Source organism: Sycon ciliatum, chromosome 10, assembly GCF_964019385.1.
Source record: "Sycon ciliatum chromosome 10, ocSycCili1.1, whole genome shotgun sequence".
In the NCBI taxonomy this organism is placed as follows: Eukaryota; Metazoa; Porifera; class Calcarea; order Leucosolenida; family Sycettidae; genus Sycon; species Sycon ciliatum.
Window position 1 is genome coordinate 12,478,897 of NC_088652.1, and position 11,964 is coordinate 12,490,860.

The 11,964-nt window shown below is 47.8% G+C and overlaps 1 protein-coding gene across 2 annotated transcripts in view; it reads left to right on the plus strand.

The window, feature by feature from the left end:
• Positions 1-1,093: 1,093 nt before the first annotated feature.
• Positions 1,094-11,964, plus strand: part of LOC135826179 (alpha-protein kinase 1-like) — a 26,017-nt gene continuing 15,146 nt past the window's right edge. Inside the window, exons 1-3 of one of the 2 annotated variants that reach the window (XM_065338810.1) lie at positions 1,094-1,504; positions 8,230-8,325; positions 9,921-10,209. In XM_065338810.1, the coding sequence (XP_065194882.1) occupies positions 1,376-1,504; positions 8,230-8,325; positions 9,921-10,209 (514 nt within the window). In that variant the 5' untranslated portion in view covers positions 1,094-1,375. The remainder of the gene's footprint in view (positions 1,505-8,229; positions 8,326-9,920; positions 10,210-11,964) is intronic. The other variant, XM_065338809.1, reaches the window with a different exon arrangement.

Sequence of the window (11,964 nt, forward strand, 5' to 3'; positions counted from 1 at the left end):
TTTTTGAATATTTTTTAGAAATTTTTCGCATAGCATCATTAATTTTTTTGGATTTGAATCTTGATGCTCGAGAACAGCGTCGTACTACTCGTAGTGTGGTCCTTTCGTCTTCGTTCAAGCGACTTGACTGAGCTGGATAGAGTCCAGGCCAGGTTTGCAAGATCCTATCTTAGGAAACGCAAAGTCCAAATCGACTTTAAATACACCCAAGCAGGATCTTAATAAAAAAGCTAACATTGAATCCCTTCTTTACCGCAGGCAGTTTTTAAGCTTGGTTACCATGCACAAATTTATTTTCAAGTATCGACGTTGCCTAGCTTCATTCCATTTCAATATCACGCAGAGTGCGAGACGCCCTAACAAAATTATTCTCCCTAGAGCAAAGACCACATCAAAATCGTTGTTTCTCTTCCAAACCTCCCTCTTATGGAACTGCCTCCCACCAAGACTAACTGCAGAACCATCCATTATTGTTTTCAAGAATGAGCTTCGCAAACTCACTTGCAAACATAGTGCTTCGCTCTCCGGTATGCCTACGCCATGTACATGTACATACCCCCCCCCCCCCCCCACCCGTGTGCTCCCCAATGCATTCACGCTGCACAACTTTTCACTACTTTCACTTTAGCTCATACGTGTACAATCATGTACATGTACATCCTTCAAAGCGGTGAACCCCTTGATAGGCGACAAGCCTCTAAAGATATTATTATTAACAGTAGTCTACAGTCACTCAATCTGCGGACAGTACAGTACAGTACAGTACAGTACAGTACAGTACAGTACAGTACAGTACAGTACAGTCATGCTATCAGGTTCGGCCTCATTTTCTCTGTGCTGCGCTGATGAGTTCAAAAAGAACGAAACAGCATGCTGTCCGCAGATTGAGTACAGTACAGTCATGTATCTTGTATCTCAATAATACGCATTTCTTGCGAATAATCTGGAAACCGCTACTGCGCTAGACACTACCGTACAGTCAGCAGTGGTCAGTACTAGTAGTACTACTACAGTAGGCACTCGTTTGTCTTTAGCCTTTAGGCTTAGCACGTAGCTACCCAATCACTGATCTGCCACACACTTCACTGCTAGCTTGCTGGGTTGAACTACATGATTTTGTTGTCTGGACTGGATGGATATGGAGAACAACAGCACTGGTTGTTTTCAAGATCGGGTGTACTGTATGTACGTATTTTCTCTTGCTAGTTTTTTGGCTGGTTGATGGTTGATCATGTCAGTCTTCTGAGTGCCCGTTGGCTAGCTGTAGATTCTGGGCGACACGAACCGCTAGTACTGCTAGTCGCTAGTGCTTGGCACTGTTGTATTTGTCACTCGAAGCGCTAGTACTAGTGGGTAGAGTTTTTCTTGATGCCTGATGGCTACTCAAAGAGCCAGACCGAGAAAGTTTGCGGACCGCATCGCACGGGAGCACCAGCGAGCGAAGGAGCAGGCGGCAGAATTCGATAATGTGCTGAACTATCGACGAGACGATACAGCACCAATGGTGAGAGACGAAATTATGAATGTTTGAAGCGGCTGTAAACAAAACACGGCCAATCTTGTATTTTGGTTCTACATGTATTTATAATCGTGGCGTCGTGGCGTTTGTAGCTGCGAGTAAGAACGTGTTGACAGTTTTGATTAGGGGTCTGGCCAGGCAGCGCAGGACGGGTAAATATCCGTCCATTTCCGACCTCGCGTGTTGTCGAGCGTGAGGAGCTGGAGTTGGGTGCACAACTGTCCGCTGCGCTCTTGTTTGCAGCCGTCGATGGCAGCGTACTCCATAGCTTTGGGTGTTGCGAAGCGGGGTTTTGGCGGAAGAACTGGGTGTAGCTGTGAAAGCGATGTAAGCTATGGCGACGGTGTAAAGAGCAGCATGTCGTTCGCTCGCACGTTTTCTATTCAGATCGTGTTGGTGCTGTTGGCTTTGCGTCGTTCCGTATGGCGGTGGAGTTCTCTCGCACGGTGTCAGCGAGCTGAACTCCGCCGCGGCGCTACGCTGAAGCAGCGACATCGGTGCGTTTCCTGATTAGTTCGGCCTTATTCGTTCGCGTCGACCTTGTACTTTTAGCCAGTCGGACTGGAGCTTGTTGATGGTGAACTGTTTGCTGGTACTAGTGTAGTAACTGTTGCTCGGAGTCGTAGAGTACACGTAGCGCAAGATACCTGCACTGCGCGTCGTGATTTAGCATTTTTTTTAGGCCACTTGGAATGGTGGCATTTTTTATTCCGGGGTGGATCGCCTGGCGCTTGTATTCGCTGCCTCGTCACATTGTTTGTTTTCGCCGTCACGGCCTCCGTGGCGCTATACGCTGGTTTCAGTAGTCAGTATTCGAATCCGCCTGTCATGAGAGAGGTGGTGCGCCGGTGATCAGTGTTGTGTTTTTTTTGCAGCACAGATTTATTATGGTGTGGCCGATTTATGGTGTGGCTGTGTGCATGTGGGTATTTCCAGTTTGTCATGACTTGTGTGTTACCAAGTGTCCATGACGGGGGGGGGGGGGGGGGGGGGGAGGGGGCATGCAGCTCTAAAGTGCGTTTTTTTAAAACAGACATAAATTTTGTCGATTTTGATTTTTTAGTTTGTTCTCATTCCAAATTTGAATTTTTTTCTTCACAGCTGCGTTTGTGTGGGTCTTGGATCGAAGAAAATTAAGTTTGAGAATCATTATAAGTATAATTGTCAAAGTTAGATATTCGGACGGGTTTTGGCTGAAAATCCGGTTTTAAATGGTTTTCAGTGGATTTTGATTTTAAAACGAAAGTTTTAGCCAAGAAAGCTCATCACGTGCATGGTGTCCGCCAGAGTTCGAATCCAGTACAGACTTCATCTTGATTCTTTTTTTTCTCTTCTTTTTCCGTACCGCGCATGCATGTGCATGTACATGTACATGACTATGCAGTTGTGCACTGCTGTCTGCAGTTCTCCTAACCTTTGTAGGAAACCAGTGAGTCGTGGCTTTTCACGACTTACTGTGGCAAACTGTACTGAATAATTCAAATGCTGTATTGCAATTAGCTCAATAAATCAAAACATTCCAGCATGCATGTAGGAAACTTCAAACTTCACTCGATCCCTGAAAGAATGCAGTGAAAATTCAAACACCACAACAAATCACAAGGGCAATTCACACAGCACCCATAAAGAGACTGAAAGGAAGCAATACATGAGCGGTTTTACAAACACACAAACACACACACACACAAACACACAATGCAAATAGGTCACAGTTGTGTCTGGTTCAACATCTGCGAATAGTAGAAGACCAGCGAGCGTCGAAACGGCCCCAATAATTCCGTGTTTTGTGTTGCACTTGTGACGACAGTATTACACAGTGAACAGATGTGCTAGGACAGCCGATGACGTATATCATCGTTGGCGTTGGCCTCGTCGGTCTCCAGTCACGAACACATCGGCGGTCGGTCTCCAGTCACGAACACGTCGGCGCAGTTTTTCACGAATCCGTCCCGTCCCAGTATGCAGAACAATAAAGCGCTTGCCTTTACCTGATGGTGCTTCATTTGGTTGCTTGCCTATACACTCCTGTCACCATTGTCGGACCACCTCCTAGTAACTGTGTGACGCGCATTGACCCACATGTCATCCAGGTATGTCTCACAGGTAGCGATGCCGCCATGACACAATCCCGTGCCGTTCCATCATCATGTGTGTGATACCTCTGGTCTTGCCACACTGGAATCCCATGGAACGCAACATTTTCCAAGAGCTAGTTTTGCTCATGTCTGGAAAATCGTCGATGCTTTCTATGCAGCGAGCAGGAACTTTGTCCAGTGCTGGGTGCTCCTTCGCAGCATAGAATCCGTAAATTACTTCTTATACAGTCCAAAGCAAATCCGTCAGGGTTGAGTGGTTTTATGGCACGAGTCTCACATTGGGGATTGTCACTCTCGTTACCTTCATCACTGGAGACAGACAAGGCCAACGCAGCACGCTGATTTTCGCCGTCAGCATCCCTGGTACATCTGTTCTTGGTGGAAATGCTGACGCCACACGCAACAGCAGCATGACGAATGGAATACTTGGGACCAATTCGATGCCCAGCCATTGTTCTCCTCGTCTTCGCAAAAATTGTAAAACAGACACCACCATGTAGATTCTACCATGGCCCGTTCGCGCTTTGTTATAATTATGTTGCATGTCGAGAGAACAAGTTGCCACGAACGAAAAGACACTCGAGAAAAAGCAAAATAGGGCCACAGTCAGTCAGCAACAAAAATGATTCCTCCAGCCACGAGGAGCTCGAAGGACACTCTGAGTCTGAAAATGGCGAAATGCCACGAGTCACACCTGGTTTTCGAATTTCGCGCGCAGATTTTCGTGACGCAACTCGCATGACATTTTCTCAAAAGTGGCCTTGAGTACGTTCTCAAGGATTTCAGAGTCTATTATAAAAAAACGCACTGTAGTACGCACAGGCTCTTGGGCCAGCAGTGCACTGTCTCAGCATTACGTAGTACAGTCAGTATCGCCTATAGCGTTGGTGATTGATTTTGAGCATTTTATCACTATAAGCGATCTATTACTATGACCGATACTGCATGCAATGTATGCGAGTGGGGTGTCAAACGACTCAGCGCGCCGTGCACATACGCACTACATACATGTACATGTACAATGTCATGTAGCTGGCTGTAGCTCTTGACACACAAAATCAGCATTTCCTCACGATGGAGGCATATTTTGGCAACTTGTACGAGCAAAACTCACCAAACAACACTCACTGGACAAATTCTTCACGAAGAAGTAACACCCTGTTCTCCTCTGACATCGCTTGATTTTACATCAATCACTATAACCGATGCAAAAATAATGTAATAAAGGTCTTTTGAAATATGAATTTGATCACTATAGGCGATATATTACTATAGACGATTATTACTATACGCGATAACTGTGTATACTTAGTTATGGCAAATGAAAATGAATTTGAGAAATTGATCACTATATCCGGTATATTACTATAGCCGCCAACCTTATAGGCGATACGGACTGTAGTAGCCACGAACTGGAGAATTAGATATTATCATTATTGATCTGACGCAGTTTTGCAACTTTTGAGTGCGATTTTCTAAGAAACCTTGAAAGGTCTGCGCGCTGCATCGCGTACAGGTGTCACCTTTGAATCTACGGAAGGAAATCTCGAATCCAGTTTATAGCTCGACCATCCTTTCACTACGCAGTGCTGGCAGTGCGGCACCACACAGGCCAACCCTAGCTCGGATACTCGCTGTCGCGTGCGGCCATACGCTTGGGGCTGTGGACTCTGTGGTGTTGACGCGATGCGATGTTGCGCATCACCAGTGCAACTTGCGCGCCGTAGCTATTTTCCACGCGTAAACTATAGACATGCGGTCACCTCCTGCGTGCCTGCCTTCTGCCTTCCCCCATCCCGCCCCTGCCCTCCCTCACCGCGTCTGTACTCGGAGGAGCACAGGCGCTGAGCAAGTCGGCAGCTGCCCAGGAACAGCCTTGCTGCAACCGTAGAGTAATAATGGAGATGAAAGCGTGCTACTTGTCACAGACCTAGACTAGTAAGAATATGTGAGCTGGAACGCCACATTGAACCTGCTATATCCATTTCCTTGTCAATTTCGAGTGGTAGGATTCAGTGACTGGGATTTTCGGTCCTTTACCACTTTGGCGGTGGGTCTGATCTATTTACCTCCCACCGGTTTAGGAGCTGCATCTGCGCCTTCGTTCTTGAGCGTGGTAGCTTTCCTGCAGATGCGAAAAACCAGGCCTCTAGCCGAGTCTCACGGAAACCGTGAGTGCATTATTAAAATTGTTTCAGCACAACCCCAAACCTGAATCAGCTCGCTGAGTGATTTCACCTCTTACACATATCTCATTTAGAATGATCTTTGATTCTATTTTGGTACCTGCCGGGTGTTGTGTTCCACGTCTTCATGTGCCGTATTTTCCGGAGTATAAGCCGCACTTTGAGCATTCAAAATTCACCCGGAAATGGCGGGGGGGGGGGGGGGGGACGGCGTATACTCCGATGATCAAATTAACGGTGATGAATAGCCCTTATGGGGTAGATGTTTGTATTCTGTGGCAAAAGAAACGGGGGTGAGGCTTATAGTCCGGAAAATCCGGCACACATGGATACGCTGCTCTCCCACCACTGTAAGAGTAAGGGTAGTCCTTTTGTCGACGCGAACACGCTCCCGAGAAACCGGAAAGTGAATCGTGACGCCGTAACTATGTAGTCTGACTTTCAAAATGGTCCTGCAGGCAGGCAGCTTCCTGATAGCTGACGCGTACCACGACGCGTACCACGTGCGCACGCGCCCACGCGAACACATACACGCGTTATAATTTCCAACGGTATTCTGTATACTTGAGGACAGATTCCATTGGGTGGTTATCTTCACATATCGGGATTGGTGTTTGTCCACGATTTGATGGTACATACACTGGCATTGTGCTTTTCTGAAGTTCTTTATAATTATTTGTATTTTTGGACTCGTTTCTTGCGAGAATGCACCTTGTTATTTGACGGTGGGTGGCGTTCCTGCGGATGTGTGAAAACCGGCCTCAAGCTGAGTGTCACACGACCCATGGTTTTTTTTTGCGAGAATGCCTTGATCCATTGTTGTTGTTATTGTTGTTGTGTGTGGTGCCATCATGAGAATAAAGAATTCAACAACAACAACAAGAATAAAGATTTGAAAATATTTGAAACAACAACAATCAACAACAACAACAAAGACACCGTGTCACCACTCTCCTGCGTCGTGCAAAATCAGATTTCGTAAACAACTCAACAGCCTCCTCTACTTCCCTACACCGCCTCATGAAGCACCTAACAACAGCTACGAAACAACGCATACCCGAACTCGTCAGCCAAGCAACTCCTGCAACGACACCAGCACAAAAAGCCGCTACCCTCAACGAATTCTTCATTTCACAGAGAAAACTGTCCGTGGCCAACGCGGATGAGCAAACTCCAGCCATTAACACCACCCCTGACATCCTCAGTCCCCCTCAAGAAATCTCGACTTCCCAAGCTGAGGTTGAAAAACTCCTCCGCGGAGTTGATACCAACAAAAGCCCCGGGTTCTACTCTATACCAAACCGCTTACTCAAAGAAGCGGCTAAAGAACTTGCACCGTCGTTATCGTCCCTCTTTAATATCATCCCAAACCGGAGATATCCCACAGGAGTGGAAAGATGCCACCATTAGTCCAGTGCCCAAGCCTGGTGACCCGACACAACCAACAAACTATAGACCCATCTCTCTCTTGAGCACTACATCGAAAATCCAAGAAAACATTGTACATCGGCTCCTCTACAAGCATATAACACCCCACCCACCCAACCAGCAGCCCGGATTCCGTGAGAAAGACGGCACTGAACAGCAGCTTGCTCGTCTCGTCCATACCCTCTCCACTGCGAGAGACAACGGGAAACACGTCACAGCCTGCTTTTTCGATCTCAGCAAGGCCTTTGATCGTGTGTGGCATGCAGGTCTTCTAGCAAACCTCTCCCACTATGGTGTCCAGGGCAACGCCCTAGAGGTGTTCCGACGGTACCTGTTGGGGCGTCGGCAGAGAGTCCAGGGGGATGGCGACCTATCGCCTTTCTTCGGGATCACTGCCGGCGTCCCTCAGGGATCTGCTCTTGGGCCGCTTCTATTCCTCGTCTACACCATAGACCTTCCACACGCATGTGAGAATCCCGGCACCACCTGTAGCCAATTTGCAGATGACGCCGCTCTGATTTCCATAGCGGGAACTCTTCAAGACTGCACCTGAAACCTACAACAGAATGTCACAGCAACTGGAGACTGGCTTCAAAGATGGCACCTGCTTGCCTACCCAGCTTCGCGAAATCCCTTCTCGTACTCTCTTCAAATCCCAGATATCCCTGCTGTTCCACAACTCTGTATGCTCGTGTAGCGACCACCCCTGCCCGCACACTTAATTAGTCATTAATCCCTAGGCCCTGCCCACCCAATCCTTCCTCACTCTTTCTCCTCTCTCACACTATTAACTCTTATTGGCCACTGGCCATCGTGAGAATAATGCTTTTAAAAACAATGACAACAAGAGGTTGTTGTTGTTGTTGTTGTTGTTTTTTGCTTGTTACTCTGACCCCTCCTGGGTTCTTGACCTCTCTGTGCTCACCTCCCCCTCTCCCCCTTGTGACTCATTTCTCTGTACTTATCTGTTACTTTGTTGTGCCCCCCCCCCCTCTCTCAGGGAACACCTCAGTCGGCAGGGCCGTATCCGTCGACACACGATGGCCATTCGCTCATGGGCCATGGACATCAGGGTGTCGGTTGGATACCCGGACCGGTTAGTTTTGTGCACGCAGCCTCCGGTCCTTGTGTGTGTGTGTGAACGTGTGTGTGTGTGTGTGTGTGTGTGTGTGTGTGTGTGTGTGTGTGTGATTGCTCATCGTCGTCCTCCCGCCCGTGCTCCTCCTGATCCTGACTCTGGCTTCCGCTGCGCATGTGGAAAGGTCTGCCGTCGGGGACCTCAAGCGCGACGCTCCGTACTGCAAAGCTAGCGGATAGTCCCTTCGCTATCATTGCCATCGGCAATGGGCACGTTCAAGTGTGTGTGTGTGTGTGTGTGTGTGTGTGTGTGTCCCATGTGGTGCAGTGGTATGCGCAGCAATTTCCAATCGAGAGGTTTCGGGTTCGATTCCCGACGATTATGGTCACACACACACGTCTTTCCTCCCTTTCTCAGACTCCTGACTTTTCTTTCATTCTCCTGGGTGGTTACCAACAGCCAGTGCATGCCAGAGTATGTGGCGTGATGTGCGTGCGGGACAACAATTAAAAAGACCAAAAAGTAGGGATTTACTGGCCAGAAAAGCCACTTCATAGCTGTGTGGTGTAAAACAGGCTGAATAGTGGCGGCCAATTCTTCAGCTTTGCAAGCTGTTGAATGGTGCAATCCCAGCACAAGTTGCTGTGGCTTCTGCCATAACATCGCTATCATCGCCTCTGGTGATTGGCGTCAAAAGGTCGGAAGTGTGTGTGTGTGTGTTTGTGTATGTGTGCGTGCATGTGTATGTGTGTGGGTGCGCGTGGGGTGTATGTGTGTGTGTGTGTGTGTGTGTGTGTGTGTGTGTGTGTGTGTGTCCCATATGGTGCAGTGGTATGTGCACCGATTTGCAAACGATAGGTTGCGGGATATATGTGGAAGTGTATGTGTGTGCGTACATGCGTGTGGGTAGGATTCTACTATAGTCCACACCTGCAGTCACTGGAGTGAATGAAGCCGGAGTGTGTGTTTTATTCCCGTAGCTATGCAGAAGACGTTACTTCAGTAACATCTGGTGCTAGCGAGGGTCCACACAGCTTTAATTTGGCGTTTATTTGTTTGTTTGTGTCACGCATAGCGCTATCCCGTATCTGTCCCGTACCGTACCGTACCATCAAAGACAGCTGGCCACAAACAGCTGGCCACAATATTCAAATAGGACTTTCAAACGCAAGATCATAACATGAAGCAACGTGGAAGAATTAGTATGGATGCATGCAGGGCGATAGTGCGGGTTCGAATCCCATGTTATGTCTTAAAAAAAAATAGGAGAAATTTATAAGAAAAATTATAACATCCCTATGCTTTTTTTTGTCTAGGTCATCAAGGCAAACAAGCATAGCGTAGGGCCCTGAGCTTCCAAGCTCTCTCGTGTATGTTTGGTTAGAGCATAGCTAGCTGCAAGCGAGGGTCCCTGGTTCGAGTCCCGGTGGTGACAGTCAATTATTTCTTCAGACTTTTCCCGTTTGTCTCCGAGTCTCCCTCAAACTAGTGAAGATATATCTTGACTAGTATATGTGTGTGTGTGTGTGTGTGTGTGTGTGTGTGTATGTGTGTGTGTGCGTGCGTGCGTGCGTGCGTGTGCACGTGTGCATACTACGCGTCCACCTCTCCAGTACACGGGGCAGCCACGCCCAGGAGCTGTTGATGCAAGTCTGCCGACGTACGACTCAATCGGCCCCTCACATCACATGGGGCTTCAGTCTACAGTGCCCAGTGGCGCTGGCGGACACGGCTGCGTAGCAAACCTGTTCACGCCGCGGTCGGCGTTTGATCCCCAGTGGGTGAACTCGCGAAAACGTCCTCCTGGAAGCCAGTTAACGCCGCGGTCACCGGAGTTTGTACCGCCGCAAATACCTCTGATGCAGGCTAATGGTGCCGCCAATCCGCATTTCTTCAATCCAGGTATTGTAAAATGTCTTACCCTATTGTTGCGGAGTGTAAGCCGCACTTTGAGCACTCGAAATTCACTCAAAAGAACGATGATAAACAGGGCTGATGTCTGTATTTTCGTGGGATTTTTTTAGTGGCAAAACATGGGTGTGTGTGGGGGTGTGGTGTGCCTTATACTCTGGAGAATGCATGTAAAGCGAAGTGCTACATCTATCGAGTTAACGAGGAGAAATCCGCATGAAAAACGTTATACGGGAATGACTACTAAGCAGTGGCGTCGGACACGGTACGACCACTGCGGTATAGACCGTACCACTATTTGCACCAAGTACCCTGTGAATCAATAAATTACACTGGATTTGGGCTCTAAATTTCCAAAATTTTCGCCTCAGCCAACACCCCCCCCCCCCCCCCATGAGCAAAGTGTACAGTTCAGATGGCTGACCGTACCACACTAAATTAGCTTCCGACGCTCCCTGTTAAGTCAGGTACTGTTACCGGTGAACGTTGAGAATGAGTGAGAATCGTTGCCGTTGGCGCACGTAAACCGGTCAATTTTTGGAAATCGTTGTGCCGTAAAGTCTTGTATAAAAGCCGCACTTGAATAGAAGCCGCCCTCGAATAGAAGCCGCAATTTTGGGCCCATCAAATCACACATACGCCTGGTTTTAGTGTTGACGTACATAGAAACACCTGTCTCATATAGAAGCCTGCAAAACTTCACCAAGAAAGTCATAGAAGCCGCAGCTTTCATACAAGACTTTACGGTATTTGCGTCTCTGGCTTATACAGTAGGCCTCGTTTAGCCTCGTACCGACACCAGCATGACCCTCAGTTATTGTTTTCCTGCTCAACCCCTCAACCCCTCTAACCCCTCTTTGAAGTTGCACATTGTACTCTTGAGGCAACAAGCTAAAATAAGTTAAAAAAAACAAAAAACAAGAAGAGAGTACAATATCATGTACGCAAACAAGAGTGTGCAGCTCGACGATTCCCCAGCCCACAGCGGAACATTGTTTCATGACGTCAGTCTTTCACAGCTACTCTAATTTCAGATATTTTCGGTGCTCAATATTTTCGGTATGAGGGCAACAGGCTAGGTTAGGTGAACAGAAATTTTCGGTACAGAGAAGCAGTTCCCTATTGGATTATGTGGGTTCGCGTTCGTTCGGTGTATTGACATTTTAGGTATGAAACAGACGCACCGAAAGTACCGAAAATAAAAGTACACCGAAATTTTGTGAAATTACAGTATTTGGCTCACTGATGGCTATTTGGCTCACTGATGCTGTCGTGCATAGCCAGAGATCAAAACACACTGATCGCTCGGTTATCCGCACCCCCGACGTGTCGGGCATTTCGGTCTACCGGGCACCCTCTGGGTATGTTTCAGTGGAAATATTACTACTCTTTTGTCACTTTTGTGGAAATATTACTACTCTTTTGTCATTTTTTGTTGAAATAGTGATGTCATATGCCATATCTATGGTCTTTCCCCATCAAAATGTATGTTATTCGGAGTTACGGACATTCCGAAGTTACGGGCAGTGCCTGGTCGCGGACCGCCCCGCATAAACGAGGAATGGCTGTACAAAGAATTTGTACATCGCAGCTTCAGTAGTTGAAGCAGACCAAGGGACGGTAGATCGATGGGTCCTGAATCTGAACTCTCGTCCCAGTCATCGCCTCGTCCGCGAAATCTGTCCACTTTCAACCTAGGCTCCGCCATCACAACAGAGCGCCAAACTACAAAACACTGGCAAGCCA